The sequence below is a fragment of the Oreochromis niloticus genome, linkage group LG13, assembly GCF_001858045.2.
Source record: "Oreochromis niloticus isolate F11D_XX linkage group LG13, O_niloticus_UMD_NMBU, whole genome shotgun sequence".
Classification (NCBI taxonomy): Eukaryota; Metazoa; Chordata; class Actinopteri; order Cichliformes; family Cichlidae; genus Oreochromis; species Oreochromis niloticus.
The window spans coordinates 24425466-24444917 of NC_031978.2; the positions used below are offsets into that span (position 1 = coordinate 24425466).

At 44.0% G+C, this 19452-nt stretch overlaps 1 protein-coding gene across 2 annotated transcripts in view; it reads left to right on the forward strand.

Annotated features, from left to right (window-relative positions):
* ptk7b (protein tyrosine kinase 7b) overlaps positions 1–19452 on the forward strand; it is a 69907-nt gene that overhangs the window by 15010 nt on the left and 35445 nt on the right. The window contains exon 1 of one of the 2 annotated variants that reach the window (XM_025897571.1): positions 14106–14148. The exons of the other annotated variant lie outside the window; for it this stretch is intronic. Within the exon in view, the coding sequence (XP_025753356.1) occupies positions 14121–14148 (28 nt within the window). The 5' untranslated portion in view covers positions 14106–14120. Of the gene's footprint in view, positions 1–14105; positions 14149–19452 lie in introns of those variants that run through there. 2 annotated transcript variants of the gene reach the window in all.

Genomic DNA, 19452 nt, shown 5'->3' on the forward strand with positions numbered 1-19452 from the left:
GTTTCAATGCAGATGGACTCTAATGAGCATTACCAGCTTCAGAGTGAGGAAGAGCTGCAGGTTTTAAACCACCACAGATGGAAGTGGGAGCTCCCGAGTGGCACTCTGGAAGTTTAAAAAAAGTGTAATGAATGATTAAAGGTCGGGGGTCACACACCGGGGGATCCGCTTGCTCCAGATTCACTTTGTTTCACAAATGGCTTCCTGAAACATCACATTTTGGCGGGCGCTCTTTGGTTAGGCGGGCTGCAGAGGAAATGCAGAGCAACTGGTCAGCGCAGCTGTGAGCTAACGATAGGGGAGCGATTGTTCCTTCTCGGATCAAGGACTGTCCCAAAAACACGGACCTGTAAAGGGAACTAACCTAATCAGTCCCATGAAGGACTGCGTGTGTGGGTCCAAGTTTAGGAGGCAAACAAAGGAAGTCACTCACTCCGCCGAGGCGAACGTCCTCTTGGCACTCGCCAGCTTCGTCCTGTGATCCTGATCTGATTTTCTTCGCGGTCATGCGATGTGACAGAGATAGGGCCCGTGTTTCTGTGCGCAAAATTAAATTTGTTAAGTACAGGCTGTAAAATTAGCCCGCTTCGAGGTGTTTTCACGGCCTTTTTCTCTGTATTAACTTACGAGAATGGGGAAAACTCAACCGTACAAGACGAGAAGCTTCATGTTTAGTGTCGCCATGATATCATGTTGCTCTGCGGTTACAGCGTCATAAAATCACAGTACTAATTTGTTCATTACAAGAGGCTGCATGAGTTTACTTGTTGTAAGTAAAAAGAGGACATCGCCACACATTGCAGGGTAGCGCGCTATAACTCGGCGCTCATGTAGAACTTGCATGCAGGGTCTTGCAGTTCTGCTTCGGCTTTTCAGACGCAGGCTTGTGTAGTTTTAAAGCACATGTGGGTTAAAAAACAGATTCATTCATAGGAAGTCATCTGTTACTAATCCCACGTTTTCATTTTTACTTAAGTATTTGTAAGCCGACACTTTGTTTAGGATTGGACAGTAAAATGCAGTTGTGATTTATTGCCGTTTTTACAGGGCGCTCAGCGGATTGACTGTCCTCGCTGTGAGTCAGACTTCCACACGATTTTTTTTTTTAAGTCTTTCTTTTTTTTCTGCTATATGCCCGCAAGCACTACGTTTCACAGGATCTTGTGGTGCGTCTGATGTCCCTTTAAGATCTGTTTTTACGAATGAGGTCTGCTTTAAGGTGGCTAGTTCCTGAGGTCGCAATGGGCTGTGGTGAGATGATGCCTCAAGATGTTGTTTAGTGGAGAACAAGTGGTTCTTTTAAAATGAGAGCTGGAGAGAAAATGGCAGTAATTGAATGTGAAACCATATGCTTCTTATTTGGTAATTTTTTTTTTTAAAGATCTTGTTAAAGTTAGTGCCAGCACACACTACTCCTATAATAAACAGAGGCCTTTTTTTAGGATGTCATGGTGGAATATGAGGACGCTTCAGTCAATGAACATGAAACAGTTGCTGATTTTTCCACTTTGTGATTTAAGTGTCCTTTTAGCTCTGTTCACTGGCAGTTTGTGCTGTCGGCAGTCACAAATGTCATCACTGCTGCTGTGTGCTGCACTTTGGTTCTGTTCGAGCTTGCCGTGCACCTCCGTGGTTTTTGAAACCTGGCATGCGCAGTGAAGTTACAGTGGTGAATGATTTAGCCGACCTTAATAAGTGGACATATGGGGATGGGAGTCAGATGAACAGGTAAAACAGGTGTTGATGGTAGATTTGGTTCTTTATTCCATTCATGTGTAAAATAGTTAAGAGGAACTAAAAGCTAACAGGATACATTACCAAACTCAGCAGTTTTAGCTTTTGTCTTTAAAAGAATTGGTGTTTCAGCAGGTCAGACCTCTGGGTTTGTGGATACCATTATATTAAAAATTCACTTTATAAACCTATAGATTTGTATCCATCTATCCATTTTCTTCCCCCTTATCCAGTTCAGGGTCACCAGGGTGCGGGAGGCTATCTCGCCTTCCACCTTAGAGCTCAGTCATTTGTGAGGGGCCCAGAGCGGAGCTGCTACTCCTACACATTGAAAGGAGCCAGTGAAGGTGGCTTGAGCATCTGGCTAGGATGCCTCCTGGGAGCTTCCTAGGCGATGTGTTTTTAGCGTTTGTGCTGCTGGAAGGAGGCCTGGGGCAGACCTGGGATATGGAGAGATTACAACTCTTCGGGGTCCCTCCTGGAAGAGCTGAAGGAGTTGGGAAGAGAGGTCTAGCTCAAAATGCTGCCCCCGTGATCACGACCAGAAATGGATGGATATTTGTTATTTTTTTCTGTAGTGTAAAAACGTATTTATTAGACATTTATCTCCCCAGAGTATGAAAGTTTCCAATAGCACTTGCCTTGCTGGATTGATGTCAGCAGAATAACTAAAGAGCTACCCCAGAGATGGAAAGAACATTTTGGTGCGGATATTCGGATCGCCAATTTAAAACTGAACATCGGCCTTCACAGACATCTGCTCTTAGCTCGCGCTTGGAGTTTTCATGTGACTTTCGTCCTCGCAGCACACGGTCTTTTCAGACGCTTTTCATCTGCAGTTTAACGTCGTTATCATCCTTTCAAAGACAACAACAGCACCTTTGACTGTGCTCCATTCTTCAGACCGCAAACAACAGCAAATTGCTCGCAATGCCATTTTCTCTTAACTCGTTTAGCACACGGAGCGGCGAGCAGGTGGCCGTGTGAATGTGGAAACAGGCTGACTGAAGGTATTTGAGGAGACTGATCTCCAGCGTGCTGATCTTCTTTTTTTTGGTTTGTTTGTTTTTGGCCTCAATCCAAGAAAGCTCTGCTAATCCAGATGGAATCATGGCTTCATGCAAAATCAACAAAACATCACACATACCTTTCAGCCAGCCTGTAGGTTTTTTTTTCCCCTCCCTCCTTAATGTCAAGTGTTTTCTTTGTAATTTGTCCGTTCAACAAAACACTGATGTTGCAAGAGGTTTACATTTTCTTAGCTTCAGGAAAGAGGCGGGTTCTTGTAATAGAATTCAGAATATTGAGTTGCAAAGCTCGGATATTTTCCTTGTTGTAATCCACAAGTGGCAGAAAGCTGTTTTTAATGAACTCACGCAGGGAGGCTGGGTGTGCCTCAGAGTTTAGTTTGTCTTTGTTACAGCACGGGAGAAAACCATTATCCTGACCCTCAGCTGTAAGCCACGGCAAACGATACCAGACATGTAAGCTAGAGTCGGAGTCTGTGTAGTATAAGATGACCTCTGACCTTTAAAACGAGGCAAATCTGCTCCTTACAAGATCATTATCTGATATTTTTACCCTCTTCCCCACCTTGTTATTTCACACAGGAAACGCCATTGCAACAAGCTGCATCCCTGTTGTGTATTTAACAAGATTTTAAATTCTGACACAGTGTCACTATTCTGTAAAACGGTCTCAGCTGCTTTTAATCGTCCGTGTACTCGGACAAAAGCCGGACTGTTGCAGTGTTGATAACTCTCAGGATGTAAATTCTTGGGCTCTTTGTGCCGGGGGGCAAAAGCCTCTACAGAAATTGCAGTTTATTCAAACTTTACAGAACGAACGGCGCGCTGACGCAAACGCTGTCAGCCCCCCTTGACCCTATCTCTTTCTGTTTGTGTGAAACTCAAACAGAGGCCGTGTCACCTTGCATACCTTTGCGAAGTTTAATTGATTTTTTTCCTTCTTTTTCTTTTCATCACGTTGTTAATAAAACACATCATTCTCAGGGCCGAGGGAAATGAGGCAGAGGTGAATTTAGGCGGGGTCTACTCGCTGTCCAGTCACGCACAGCCAGTGGAGAAGCTCGGTTCGAGCGTAATCCCTGGCAACGTGTTAGTCTCTCCCTGGCGAAAGGCAGCTTTCCTGGGCAGCTTTTCAGCGTGGCGGTGTGAGTCGGGGAAACGGGCAGAAAAACAGGTTCCAGATTGATAAATGGCAGGGCTGCTTTGGAAAGTGTCTCCTTTCTGACAGAGGATTGAGCTTTGTCTTGAAATGTGAGCTGCCTCTCTGCAGCCAGTGCCAGCTTCTCGGGGGCTGCGACTTTCAGCAGCTTAGAGCGACGGGTGGAGGGTGGAGAGCGAGATTTATGTTACAGGGGGATGCCTCGGGGTGACATGGAGGGATGAAAAAGATTTGGGTAGCTGTTGCTGTCTGTTAAAGGGGATTACCATTTAATTAGAGCCCAGGTCAAAGATATCCTAATCGGTGCATTTCAGCATGAAGAGCTGTTTCGGTGTCCTGTGCTCAAACTCTGAACATGCACCTTTAATGCATCCACAGGCTGTAAAACCACCTGGCTAGCTCCAAATTTAATAACATATAACATTTTCTGTTCTCCTTCAACAATCAACAGCATCCAGAGTCCTAATGTGGGAAATTTTCATGCTATGATTGAGATGTATACTGTAACAGCTGCTGAGCTTAAACTTGCCAGGCTTCGCCTGAATTTATGACTTTTTAAAACTTTTCTTCCCCCCATTCTGTTTTAGAAATCCCCTTTAAAAAATTTAACTAATCAAATGACATGACACAGATTATAGAGCTGGGAACAGTTTTCCTTTCTTCTTTCACACAGCTACACCATTTGGAGGAACTGGAAATTCCAGGGGCTTAGGAGCTTCATCTGTCACTCAGTTTAAAAAAAAAAAAAAGTGCTCTTGCCTCTTTTAAATACCTAATGTGCAGAGGCCAAGTCGTCCATTAGAACTGGCAGTTATTATGGGCCACTTGGTCCTTGCAGGAGATATGTTGAAGCAGACATTTGTAACAGAATCAGTCTTTTGCGGATGTCTCTGTGTGTGTTTAAATGAATTATTCAGGCAGGGAAAGGCTGCCCTTTCGTGTCTTGGGATCTGCGATTTCCCTGATCCCTGTCTTGGCTCATCCTGTGCAGCTTTTTGTGCACGGTGACTATACATGTGATGTTCTTGCATGCAGGTGATGGTTGCCATGCCAAGTAACAAATTGAAAAAGGGATTTAAAAAAAAAAAAAGTTTTTTGGCAGCGACAGGCTGGGTACACAGCGTCCCTTTTCATGGGTCACAGATCTAATTTTCTAGTTCCTATGCTCACAACTGCCCAGAAAACACTCACATATGTACACACAGAGGAGGGAAACTGAGTGCTCCAGATCTGGTTTCCTTGGAATAAAGCCTGTAGGAATAGCGTGCATTGTCAGGTGATGGATGCAGTCCATCTAATCCGCCCCCTGTGTGTTATTGATGGATGCAGATGACTGGTAAGGAGATTGTGTGTGCTCATTACCAAGTGTCAAGAGTGCCTGGACTCAAGCCTTTTGTGATCCATGCATGCACATACATGCATGCATGGAATAGCATTTGTTTGTTCTCACAGCGGGCTTTCATGTGCTAAATGCATGACACGTAGGTGTTAGATCCGTCTTTGGAAATGCATGTAAGCTTAACAGAGGTGTGACTCACAGGATTCAGTGATTTTCATTTAAATGCCTTGACTGAAGCCATGACTTGTTTTTTGGTCACTGTGAATGTTTACCCCCCAGCGCGCCATTAAAACACAGACAGAATGAAGCATTTAACCTGTGGCTGATACAGCTGGGAGATCTGGGGGAGCTGTGGGAGATAGAGGCATTGTTTGTCTGAGATTCTTGCCTGTGGGAGTGTGGTTTCCTGGGCCTATTAATATTAGCTGTGAGGTTAGAAGATTACAGTCTCAGCTAGTAGAAGACTTTGATCAGCCAACAAGATCCAAGAGAGAGTTTAGCCAAAGTGGATCTTGACTCATCAGAGCTTTTAGTGAGTAAATCCCATTTGCACTAACAGAATAGCATGTTGCTGGCATGTCACCACTCTGGGATAAGTGAATTATAAACTTCCTATAGGAAAATATGCAAGGTTATTGGGTTTAGCTATGCATGCAAAGGAAGTGTGGGCTTTCTTCACTGGAAGAGGAATAAAGAGACTGATATGTAGAGCTAAGCCAAAGTTTTCAGCAGCATTTTTTAAAGTTTTTTTTCAGACTCGCCATAAAATCTACTTTTCCCCCTCAATAGGAAAAAAAGCACTCCATAATAAAAATGCAAGAAGAATAATTTGTAAAGTCTATTAAGTGTAAAGTCCTTCCACTCGGTTAAAGCTCCTTTAGCAGCAATGTAACCTTGAGATTTCTTGGAAGTGATCCTACGAGCTTGGCACACCTTTATTTTGGAGGTTTTTCTCGTCCTTCTTGGCAGAATTGACACAATTCTGCCAGATGGGGTGGGGAGCGTCAGTTGAAAGCCGTTATTAAGTCTTTCCTATGTGCCGTGTGCTGTGTGGTGACCAGGTTTGGATCTATTCTAGGACTTTCACAAAGATTTTCAGAGGCACTGTTTTTGGGCTGTTGTCTTGTTCAAATGTTAACTTTTGTTCCAGCCTGAGATCCTGAAATATTTATACCCTAAAAATATTTTCCTTTTAGTTCTGTCTTTTTTGCATCCATTGTAATTGTTTTCCACATTCCCTTTGAAGAAATACATATATTACCTCAGTGTGAATGTTCCTGTCAGTATAAAAACTCCTCTCAGGCACAGTTTAAAGATTGCACTTTGATTGTGACCTTTGTGCTATATGTAAAGTTGCACCAAATGCTATTCATCAATCAAATAAGTGTTAAGATATTTATGAGAAAACTACAAGTAAAGGGGAAAAAGTCAGAGATTTACCAGTGTTTCATCACTTGGGTTAGCTGTCCAAAACATAATGGAAGTCATGATACATTTTTCTGTACAATCCTAGATTCAAAAATGTCAGAACGCTGCATAAAATGTAAAGAAAAACAGAACAAGAGAGGTAAAGTTTCAGAGAAGTACAGAGGCTCACCAATTTGCAAAAAAGCTGTTGCAGATTGTGGAAAAATTTCAGAATAATGTTTCTCAATGTAAAATTGCAAGCAGTTTGGAAAGACTATCTCATCATCTACAGTTCATAACGTCATCAGAAGAGTCAGAGAATGTGGAGAAATCTCTGTGCGTGTGGAACAATATTTGATATCCACGATGTTCAGACCCTCAGACGGTGCTGCACTGAAAACAGTGACGACTCTGTCATGGAAATCACCGCGTGGGCTCCGGAAACACTTCCACAAATGATTGCCTGTGAACACAGTTTGCTGTGCCACCCACGACTGCAGGTCAAGGCTCTATGATGCATAGAAGCAGCATGATTCAGAAATCACCATCTTCTCTGGAATAAATGAGATGGTTTATGAGATTTGCATTCTGTTTGTAATTCACTGGAAGAAGAATAAAGCATCCCAATATTTTTGGATTTGGGTTTGTACAAGTCAGTCTCATTGTTTTCAACAGACTGAAGGAGTTGAAAAGGGGCTCCAGAGCTAATGTGGCTAAAGGGTGGTGCGATTTAAACTAGAGTGGGACCATTAATAATGGGCTGCTTTATAATAATCCCTACTAATCCACATTATTCACATAGCAACACACACACATGCAATTTGTGAGTGAGCAGAACATCATCATAACATAAGTATTTAAATGAACCATCAGCGCATTTTCCCTCATTAATCAGTACTGGTGATAAGAACGTATGATCTGATTTTGTAATTACAACTTTAATTTATTCACACGATTTTACGTGTGTACTCAAACTGACGGTGGTGTCTGGAGTGCTGTTTAATTGAACTATTTCATTAGTGCTCGCCAGCCTCGTTTCCTCTGCGCTGTTTTGTTTCTGTCATGTATGTTGGCCGTCCCACTCTAAATGAGTGGCTGCCCATACTAATGTCGAACGGATTTTAGCGGAACCACTGCAGAGATCTCATTCAAGGCGGGTTTTTTAGTGGGGTTTTTTAGGGGTGGGGGTTGGGGTAGCTGGGTTTTTGCAAGCCTGTCACTCTCTCTTTGAGGAGCCGAGAAGCGCGCCTCAACACATCTTACTCCGATACAAAGAGAGGCTGTGATGTACATACAAATGAGCCCATAATAGGTGGTTTTGTCACTCAGTTCCTTCTTAGTTTAATCTGACAAACAGCCCCTCTGTGTTCCTGCGTCTGTGTGTCATTCCTGTGTTCAAGCGTGCACATTTCAAACACGCATGTTTAGGAGTGCGTACATCTCACGCTCCTCGGCGTCTTCATCACGTCGCTGCTGAGCTGGAATCCCAGGAAAAAGCAAAAACATTGTTCATTCTCTGCAAGCATGACCTGCAGGAGATGGTGTGTGAAGCAGGAAGTCATTAGAGCTAATTATTCTGCTTTAATCATAGTGAAAAACGCCACGATTGAGGCCTTACCGCTGTAGCTGGCTAACCAGCGTCTTCACCATATAATTATTGCTCATAAGCGGTTCATTGTTCAGTCAGAGGCAAAGGCACAAGATGCCCTTGGTTTACAGCCACTCAGTCTTCTGAAAGAGTGCCAGAAATCTCAGATAAACATGCTGGTATCAGATGGCAAATAATTTTTACATCCAGTAATCTTGTTGTTCTTGTATTTGTCTGATATTATCCAGAAACCTGCAGTCACAGTGCATGTGTTAATAAATCTATAGGGAACATTTCACTTTCCACATTGTTTAATTATTGTTTTCTTTTCATGTACTTCCCTAATGGTATTATCTTTGGATCAGCTGCGCAAAGGTTGCCAAAGCTGTTTTTCTTACTAATATTGGCCTCCTTTACTTCCCGTTGTATCCAAGTAGTGTAAGTACCAAGGAAACAATCCATCATGTCCTAACGCCCTGTAGACAACTAGCAGACGACAGGTGGAATCTTGTCCTCGTGCCACGGCTCAGTCGCAGGAGTGTCGGCCCCCACGGCTCGTTCGCGAGTACCTGGGGGGGAAGTGAGTCCTAATTGCCAGGGGAAATGGGACGGCCTTACAGGGAGGTTTCTATTGTAGCCAAGGCAATTAAGTTGCCTGCTTTTATCTGAGCTTCTCCTTTGAAAAGAGACATTGTGTTGAGCTTCTCAGTGAGCACCGGGATGGGACCGAGCCGTTAGCAGCTACATTCCACTGCAGTGCCAAAATGAGAGGTGTGTGTGAGAGCGAGAGAGAAAGAGAGAGAGGGCGGGGGTCTTGGGATTGTTGTTGGGACGCCACAGACTTGATGTCCCTGATTGCCTGAGCGTGTCGCGTCCCTTTGCTAAGTGAAAGAGACCTCCAGTTCTTCAGAGCTGTCAAGACCAATCTGCTTTGTGATCCCTTAGTTAAGTCTGTTTTGGCCGTGGGCTGTATGTTTGCTCTACAGTATTTCACCTCGGAGCAGTTAGCACAGAGTCTGAACTCACTTTATAGGCCAGTTGTTGCAGTGCACTGCTTGATCTTCTGCCTGAATTCTTATTGCTCCTTTTTGAAGCCAGAGAACTGTTGAAATGATTGGATATATGCCTGCAGGGACTTGGCTTACTGTAACGAAGCCCGGACCAAAATCTGCCCAGCTCTTTACAGCTTTGAAAGAAGTAGATGGTGTGTGCTGAACCAGGATTGAGCTGGTACTAGGGGGGTCTCTGCACATCACGCCAGACACTAAAACCAGGTTAACAGAACAATGGAGAGCTAAGGAGGAGGAGATGAGACTGCGGTCTGTGAAGTCTTGCAGCCAAGCATTTACGATAGTCCTCTGCATGTCTGCTTCCCAGTGGAGTGGAAAGGAGGCCATGCAGGGCTGAGGGGGAGCCAAGCTGCGCTGAGCCAAGGCATGTGGAGGAAGCGGTGGGATCCAAGGAGCAGTGGGGGAAGACGCCCCACACCCTGAACGCTACACTGTGAAAGAGAAACTGACAACCACAAATTAATTCCAACTTTTCACTGAATCATCTCTTCATTTAGTTTCACTAATCCACTGCTCCCTTATTTTTCTCCCCCCTCCCTTTACTCCCTCTTCTATCAACCTCCTCCTGTACCCACGCAACCCTTTATTTTTTATTTTTTTCACCCCGTTCCAGCTATTCAAACTCCTAAAGCTCCGGGACCCCCGGAACGAAGATTGCTGCAGTGTTGCATATCTTTTTCTTCCTCCTGCTCATCTACATTTAATTAAAACATCAGAGACAACAGACAAGAGTTTAGGAGTGTGAACAGTGCTGATCTTTTGGGAACATATGGCACTGTAGTCCTCTGACCTACTTTTTCATTAGCTGGTATACCCTGCAGGAATTTTATATTACTTTTGGATAGATACTGTAGACAGAAGACTGATTAAGCTTTTAATGTGTTTGGAATAAAGTTGGGATTTTGACTTTTTCTGTAGAGATCTCCCTGCTGTTTGGCTGAAGTGTTGCTTTTGAGAAATAAAGTGACTTTAAAAAAGATGGAGTGGGAAAAATGAATAATTCTCTCCAGGTTTTTAGAAATCGGGATAATAAAACGTTGCATAATTTATTTATTTATTACTAAAACATTAATCACCTTAGCAAAGAGGCAAACTGTGAAAATGTAAACAGAACAGACATCAGTAGGTTAATCTAACTCACTAAAAACAGATGACTGCCTTTTTTTTTTTTTTTTTTTTTTGTGCTGAAACGCTAAAAAAATACCATGCCGGAGACGACTGAAGGCAGTTAAGTGAAGGATGTACATCGTGGGTTTGTTGCCTGGCTGGGGTTTGTGCTTGTGTGGCTGCACGGTGCCAATATATATGTCGGAAGCGTGTCTCTATTGAATGCTTATGGCGGCCAAAGTGGTTCTTTAGACCTCTCCTACCACAGCCTGAGCCGTCTTCCTGCTCTTATGCTGCTCACTCAAGGAGAGGAGCTTGACGGTCCAGTGCCTCTCCCTGTGAATACCTATCATTGTCCCCCTGGTCTGAGGGAACTCTAGAGGCTGGCGTTGGACACGCTGGCTGGGGTTCAGGAACTCTGCAGGGCCAGAGATTAGCAAGGCATGGCAGGATCCCTGATAACTGACACCCTCCACGCAGGCATCTGAGCCCCTCTCCCATCCCGCTAAAGACTACAGCCACAAAGACGCCTTTCAGCGCTGGGCACGGTGGCGCTAATCCCCTAAGCACAAAGACCCGAGCCACCGATAGCATCTAAATAACTCTTCAGTAAATGTCATTTGCCTGAATTAGCTGTATAGTATCTCATGATGTTGGTGGATTGTGCTGCAGGGCGTGCAGAAATATTTGTGCCTGTTGTGATTTTTCTTGATGTGCTGTTGAGCGCTGGCGGTTTAATACGCCTTGCATACAGGTCGCCCACTGAGCTGGTCGGCCGCTGGCTGCTCGGCCCGGGGCTTTGGGTCAGTTTAGCTCTGCGGCTTTGTTTAAAAGCATCCTTAGCATTCATGTGGCATCCAGGAGTCTTACTGTTGGCCCTCACTGACACAATAGCCTTTTAACCCTTGAAGAAGTGCGTCTGGATGGGGCATGCCCGTGTGGGTGAACACTTAACCTTCATACAGTCGATACCGCCGTAGATTTCTCATATGTGAAACGGCCTCTGGGCATCGCTTCGACTGTGGGCTTATTTAGGTCACCGAACATGGATAGATTGTCCTTGTAGTGCTGTTGTCATAAAATGGGTAAAGAAGTGGTGATGCCCCAGAGGAGATTGAGGGCTAACAGCGTAAAAAAAGAAGCTGCCCTTTTCTGCTATCGTTTACAACGTTTGTAGTACAGGGGATTTGGGGAAGTATTAGGAAACCAGCATTGTATTATGCACATATTTTAAGGAAATTTGGGAAATGCGCACTGAAGCAAAAGTCAGTCTGCTGAACCAGAGGGCTTCTGGGTAATGCTGCTGTATTTTATTGAAGCAACAAAATACAGCAGCCAAAGAAATCAGTCACTGGTGGATGTTTGAATATCAACACTCCCTTTCAAGTGAAAGCATGCTAGTAGGGTGGCTCGTTGAAGATGGAAAGATTATTGATTTTTGTCAGCAAAAATGTATTAACCTTAATTGACCTTTGACCTCCGGCGAGGCGTCTTCTCCACAGTTGCCATAGAAACGCCTGTTGAAAGATGCAGTTCGACACACACACACACACACAGATAAATGAGGGATGTTTTGGGTGCTACGCATTCTTCACCTTTCTTGCTCTCACAGACGAACCACCACCTCCTTCTCATCTTTTCTTGCAGAATCTACATATACGATGTATTTATGTGGAAATTTATCACCGGTAGTTCGCCGGTAGGAGATCTTTCCCATCTCTTGGTAATTCCGCTCACATCCCGTCCTTGTCAAAAGCTCTCAACCCACTGCAAGGGCATGTCTGGGTCTCTGTTAGACAAGACCTTCAGCTGCACGGGGTTGCGGATCAATACATGCCATCGAAATGAAGAATAAAAACAAACAGGCTGTGTGTACAAGTCTACAAGGGTTGGACGATCCCTATCCTGGTGGTTTTGTTCTCCTCCCCTGCTGTCCCACTGGTCCTGGATCTGTTTCAGATTATGAAAGGCGGCGGTGGCCCGTCCCGCCTGGCTTTATTTCAATAGGACTGACACCTGAGAACTAGACCGGGGCTGTATTAGCCCCTGTAGGCTGGCTTCTGGGTTTAGGCCAGATGGAAAGATGGATCAAACTGAGGTGGGTAGGTTTGAGAGCTGAATTTAAGCATGCACATACTCCTGTGTTTACTGTGTAATTCGATCCATTATTGTTTGGCATTTGCCGGTAAAGCATGGCTGTTTTTCTGCTGGGAAAGATCATTTTGGTAGCAGCAGGCAATTTAAAAGGCCAGGGAGGGCTCAGTTACTGAAGCTCACACAGCCTCTGAAGCCTGAGAAAAATCATTAAATCACTAGGTCTGGAGGCAGCGGTCATCATTGATGTGAAGAGAGGCAGAGCTGCTCTCTGGGCTACTGATGCAAGGGGTGGGGAGCGAGCCAGCTGGTGATGATGCTCGAGAGCAAGAGTTTCCTTTTCACCTTTGAAAAGCTGGCTGAGATTTAATAGACATCCTTTCTTTGAAGATGCGTAAAGACGGGGGGGAGTGGGACCAGAGTTGAACTGGGGACAGTACGGTTCACTGTACACCGCCTTCAACGAACTCTACCCAGACTTCATCCAAGGTGGAGGTCACGTAAGGCTGCATACATGTGCTGCATTGTCCCTGTAACAGGTCCTCCCCCTGAGGCTGTGAGTGCTGCCAGAGACCAAAAAACCCTCCTGCTGTCCGTCTTTCTTTACTTAATCCTCTTATAAATAGGCCACTGTGTCTATTTTACAGGCAATAAAGCAATGTGTTCACAGGGTGAGCAGAGGGGCATGGGGTCTCCCGTGGTGGCCAAAGGTCTGGTCTTAAAGAGTCTTCAAAATGGATATCCATGCATGTCTCACTTTTTGGATCTGCTATCTGTTATGTAGCTTTTGCTTCTTTCTTTTTCCATCTTCCTGTGGTGTTCACACTGAGCCAAGATGAACCCAAAACAGTGGGGAGAATATAAATGTGGAGACGGAGCCAGTGAAGAGGAAAAAAAATGGATTTATGTTTCAGTGCTTGTGGGGGCTTTCAGTACATAGTCAGTGCACCTTTTTATAGATTGTTCCTTTGAGGCTGAGAGAACTCAAGAGAGGAAGATGTGTTGACCTGAAACACCCCCCAGCCCCCCTCCCTCCTCCCATCAACCGCCCCTTCTGCTGGTTGAAAGCATTACCCAGAAGCCCTCTGGTTCAGCCCACGAGACCACTCCTGTTGTTACTGCCGAGGTTTCTGCCGCCAGCGAAGATCAACCGTGAATCCATTGCAGCCGTTCAGTTTTGTGGGAAATGGATGAAGGATGAATAGATAGCTTTATGTTTACACCTGGATTGATTTATTTTGTCCTGCTTTCCATTTAGGCGCTCAGGGGGCTTCTGTGCCAGGAGGCTTCACGCTGTTATAACAGTGTTTCTGTACATGGTCTGAGAATGCTTTTATATTTGTGTACTTTTGATAGAGCTACAGTGACAAAGAAAGGGGCGAGACTATGGTACGCTACATGCTATACCAGGAGAGCGCCTGAAAAACATACAAAATATTCTGGTTGCCTCAAAAATGAACAAAATAAATCAAGAGGAGAAAGTAGAAGGGAGCAGGCTGAAACCACCTCTTTATCGTGCTGTTAAGTCTGTTGACATTGAGCCCACGGTTAACATTCTTGTTTTCTTTCCTTCTCTCCTTATGTCTGCTTGGACATGACTGATGTTGGCATTTCCATCAAAGGTAAGCTTAAATATATTCCCATATTTCCACTACTTTTTTTCGCACTGCAACCCAAACACATTTACTTTGTGGTCATGGGAAATGGCCAGCTGATTGCTTCCCTGCAGAACTTGATCAGTAGGATTCCCATACTCTTGAATAGAAGTACTGACTTTGTTTACTTGCAAAATATATGAGTTTTTTCATATAATGAGTTAATGATTAGGCTGATTAAAACCCTAATTAGATGTGTGTCATGTGATTGGGAATAAAAGATGAACTTAGCCATCATACTGTCACCCAGTGGTTAGTGAAGGCTTAATTTGAAGCCTTGAGCTGAGCGACTTGGCTGAACTTGGGGTGATTAAGGAATACAAACAATATGTTTACATGGTAACAACTTGCCAATTGCAAGGTAACCCCGCCTTAAAGTATACCCACATATATTTTAATCTCCTATTTAATTGTAATGGTAACCATAATTTACCAAATGAACAACATAATGAATTCAGTGAGAGATGAAGCTAGTGTTAAAGTGTTTATTGGATAAGAGGAATCTGATAGATGGGTTTTCCCTTAAACCTGGATTATACTCTGATATGGACACAGACAGCTGCAGATCCGACGGCTGAGTAGCCATTCCTGTTTTCCTTCTTTGAAGTTGGGTAAAACTCATTTAGGCAAATTGATATTTAATTCCCTTCTTTTTCTTTTTTTGTAAGAAGGTTCAATAAACACTGAAAAATTTCAATTTTCTGGCACTTATTTCATGGTTCAGGTTTTAAGACCTGTACATCTTATGTATACAGTCTGTTGATTTTAGGCAGTGTTGCTGGACTTACAGAGTTGATGTTGAGTAAAGAAAACTGGATTTAAAAAACAAAACAATAACTAATCTCCGGGTGACTCAGTGGTTAGGAGTGCATAAAACATGAGTGCCAGTGCCCTGAGCAGTAAGTCCTCAGCTGGACGCCCTGCGTGTTCTTCATTTATTCTCTTCCCTCATATTTCCTGACTCTCCCCCAGTTTACCGTCCATAAAAAGGAAGAAAATGCCTAAAAATGTAGCAAGTAAAAGGAAAGAATTAAGAAAATAAATTGAAACATTTAACTTAAAAAAAAAAAAAAAAAGTTCTGCAAATGACTAAACCCAGTAGGTTTATATGCCAAAATATTCTCAACTGGGTAAATAAGATGACACAATAACAAGTCACTTGTCATTGCGAAACAAAGCAATTACAGACATGAGAGGCAGCAACATTTTATATGCAAATGAAGCATCTGTATTTATGGTAGGGGTGAATCTGTCCTTGGTTTTGATTCTGGGCTTTCTGAAGACACTTTCTGACAGTCTGTTCCATCTGTGATCTTCCCTTCAGCTAACTCAAATGATTGTGTCTTTGCTCAGAAGTTGATGATTTGATATTCATCAGTTAGCACCTCCGCTAATAAGACTTGTAAAGAATTCTTCAGAGTCTTATTTCTAGCATTTTTCTCCCCCAATATCAAAGTAGCAGCTACATGTCTAATCATTAAAAAGAGCTGTTTTTCTTTGCGCTGTGGAGTGTAGCTCAACTCTTTCTGCCTTGGATGGGATTTCTCTCATATTTAAGGCCTGCTTCCAGAACAAAAAGACTAGATGTGAATGGGAAGTTAGTGAGGGTGATCCTTGGAAAAACCCAGAACCCAAAACCCAGAAAGTTTGCAACGTGTTTTTACAATTAAGTGAGGAAAATCATTCACCCGTTCTCTTCCGCTTATCCTCGTCAGGGTCCCGACTCCGGGTGGTGGACCCCATCCCAGCTATCATAGGGCGAGAGGCGGGGTACGCCCTGGCTATTACAGAAAGACAGACAACCATTTACGTTCACACCTATGACCAATTTAGAATCGCTAATTAACCTAACCACACTAACTGCATGTGTTCTGGTCAGGAAAACCATTCAAACCTATATTACACATGGACAGGGCACTTTTTCTCTTCCATGATGTCAGACTGTCGCTGTTAAAAAGGGGTCAGAATACACTTAGGTGACCATTAATATATCTGGGCAGTTGGCCCAGCTCAGTCTGTATGTGGAGAAACTCAAAACTCCACTATAGTACAAACTGTCTCCTCTGTAAAAGGAAATGAAAACAGACTAAAGAGGCCAAGGAAACAAAATGATCCAAATGCACTGATGTGGCAACGATTATGGGATAGCAGTTTGACCGTGGTCTCCCAGGCAGTCAGGAGAACGCAGACAGGAAGCGGCATTGTCCAATCGCGCTTGAAGACGAGACGAGCTCTGACAGAAAGACAAGGGAGGGCTCCGGCTTCTCACACAGGTAATTGGCTGTCGGCACGGGAGACAGCACAGCGTGACACCAGATTCTTTATTCCTCTCACACACAAACTCTCTCCCTTCCTCTTCCTCTTCTCTTCCGCCCTTCTTCACCTTTGAGAGAAGTGCCTATAACAACAGCTGCTGCCCCGCACCCAGTTAGTATTCACACACAGCCAAGCAGGCCAATTAGGGGCCTTATAGCATATAATTGCGTGTCTGCGACTTACTCCAGTGTGTGTGTGTGTGTGTGTGTGTGTGTGTGTGTGTGTGTGTCTCTGAAGGTGTCATTTCGTTAAGTCTCAGGGGGTCACGCCACCTCCTGCAGCGAGGTGTCTCTCCCCAGAGTGTGAGTGACAGTACACTCGGAGGGAGGCCATTGTGGCAGTCAGGCCTGACTGGTTTCTAATGCTGTTTACATTTAGGGCAAGAAGAAACCAGTATGTTATCTTTGTGTGTGTGTCTGTGTGTGAGTGTGTGTGTGTGTGTGTGTGTGTGTGTGTGTGTGTGTGTGTGTGTGTGTGTGTGTCTACTAAAGACTCCACACTCATTCCAGAAGTGGTGGGAAAGTTAACTTTTATGTTTCAAGTTAATGGACTTGAGTCTTTATTTTCACGTTTTAATAAAAATTTAAAAACCAATAAAATGCTCCATGCTGACCTCGATGACTTTAACAGTTTTGTCGTGGTTTACAGAAACTCCCTTTTTCCCCTCCTTTTTCTACACCCTCCTCCTTCCAACGTGCTATATTTCAGCAGCTCTTGCAATTTCCTCATTTTCTTGTTGTGTAGTAGGATTTGTGAGCAAATTCTGTCTCTTTATTATCCGGGAAATGATATAAAGAGGAGTGCTTCCGGTACTCAGGAGGCAAACACGTCTCTCCATTATGAGAGGAGAGAGAGCTGTGGATTAGATGTCTTGTCGGAGACATTAGACTACAGGGCTTCCCTCACATATTATTAGGATATTCTTCCTTAAGTAAAGTGGCTGCATAAACCATTAGATATCTAAATTAAGCTCAGCACAAATCCTTCACTAATACCATTAAAAGCAGGCACTAATGCTTTTAGATTCGGAGCTCTCGCATATTTCACATTAACTGTATTAATTTTTCAACTGAGTAAAACACAGGACACAGATTACTGTGTGGGAATTTAATTCTGCCCCTAAAAGCATCAACTGATAGCTGGCAGCAACAGGCAGGGTTTAAAAAGTGGAATAAAAATCTGATCATGTAGGAAAGAGGCATTTAGATGCTGTAGACTATGATTCTGTTTAGGTTCTTGTGTGAATGTAATAACATTTAAAGGAACAGTTTTTAAAAATGCTACAGTTTTTGACTGCTGGTTTGCAGTAATGCATCTCACAAACACAACATCTCAGTCATCCTGTGATAAATGGGAGCTCTCACCCTCCATATATATGTACTTTATGCCTGTGTGGGTGCTGAAATATTATGTTTCTGAGATGTGAAAGAGAGGAGAGAGGTCTAGTTGAAGAAATGGATTGACTTGAAGCCAGAGGTGGCTCACGGTGTGCCGTGCGGTCAACATGTTTGTTTACCACTTACATCTGCGTGAAACCGTCCATCCTGTTATCTCTGCTAGACTACTTTCAGATTTGGAAAATGAAAAAGCAAATGTGATGTATTTATAGCGAGTGACTCAGATGATTTTTCTTCACTCTCGTCTGAAAATGGAGTTGTGAATCCCTGCTGAGCCTGGAAGGAACTCGCGTTGGCCGGTCGGGATCTCGGTCTGTAACTCCACACACTGGTATCCTCATCAGACGTGAGCCTTGAGGAGAAACTGTACATCTAGCTGAGAGCACGCTGTCCATTTGATCCCCGGGGCGCTACCCTGAATCATCCCTGAAAACCGCCAGCGTCCTAGCCACGACCCAACAGGCAGACTGGAAAAGCTTAAAGGCAAACACTTCCATTTTTGTTTTGTCTGTTTCTCTTGAGGTCGATTCATCCTTCTTGCTTGCTCTCCAGAGCTTTGGCTCCCTCTCTTCCTGTCTCGATCAATCTTTTTTTTCTGCCAGTGTCAGTACACTCACTCAACATTAACATTTGTAGAACAGATGTAGCGATGGATGCCAGCTGCAGTTCCCAATTCTGCTCCAAGGGCTTCTTAAGGGAGTCCTGTACCTCTGCAGCAGACAGATGGAAACCTTGTCTGTTGTCTGTATGTTTTTTTTTTTAAGGTCTCTCAGTTTGTTGATAGCTTTCTATAAACCCTTTGCTGACAGAATGGCGCCTTTTAAGCTGTTTGAGCTGAGAGGTCGTACGTTGGTCCACTCGGCTCCGTTGTCTGAGGCCCTTTGTGTCTTTGTGTTGGCGCTTATCGGTCACGCTTATCCCAAAGGAAGTCTGACTTCCTGTCATATCTTAGATCTTTGCTTAAAGATCGCCGTGTCTAGATGCCTATCAACAGGTGCGGTACCTGGACAAACACTGCACACAGCCGCGACGCCGAGAGATTAAACATTTCATTTCCTATCCCTGGACCCTTAATCTGCAGTGCGTACGAGGCAGTGAGCCTAGAGTAATCTGGTTTTGGTTGATACACAGCGCCTTATTTTTTGCGTGCCAGCAGTGGGAACACAGAGCTGTTCTTTTTCTTAACACAGAGGTGTGAAGGGCGAGTGCTGAGCTGTCGAGTTGTGCGCTGAAATAACATAATCACCTGAACTGCGTTCAGCTCAACCTGAGTGGGAGGAAACATGACAAGTGGCTTGTGTTGCCAAGTAACACAGTCAGTTAGCGGTTGTGTGACGGTCCGTACTAATGGTGGCTGTAAGTGCTTGAATAAAGCTACCGTGCTGGGCGACAAGACATCTAGCGCGCTCGTATCCAGGATTTGCTGTATTTTTGGAAAATTGCAGTAATTTATTCTTCGGTTTGATTCATGTGCTGCTCTCCTCGGTGTTTACATCATGAGCTGTTGTTATCCCTCATCAGTATGTATTCTGGCGCCACAGGCAGCACACACCTGAGT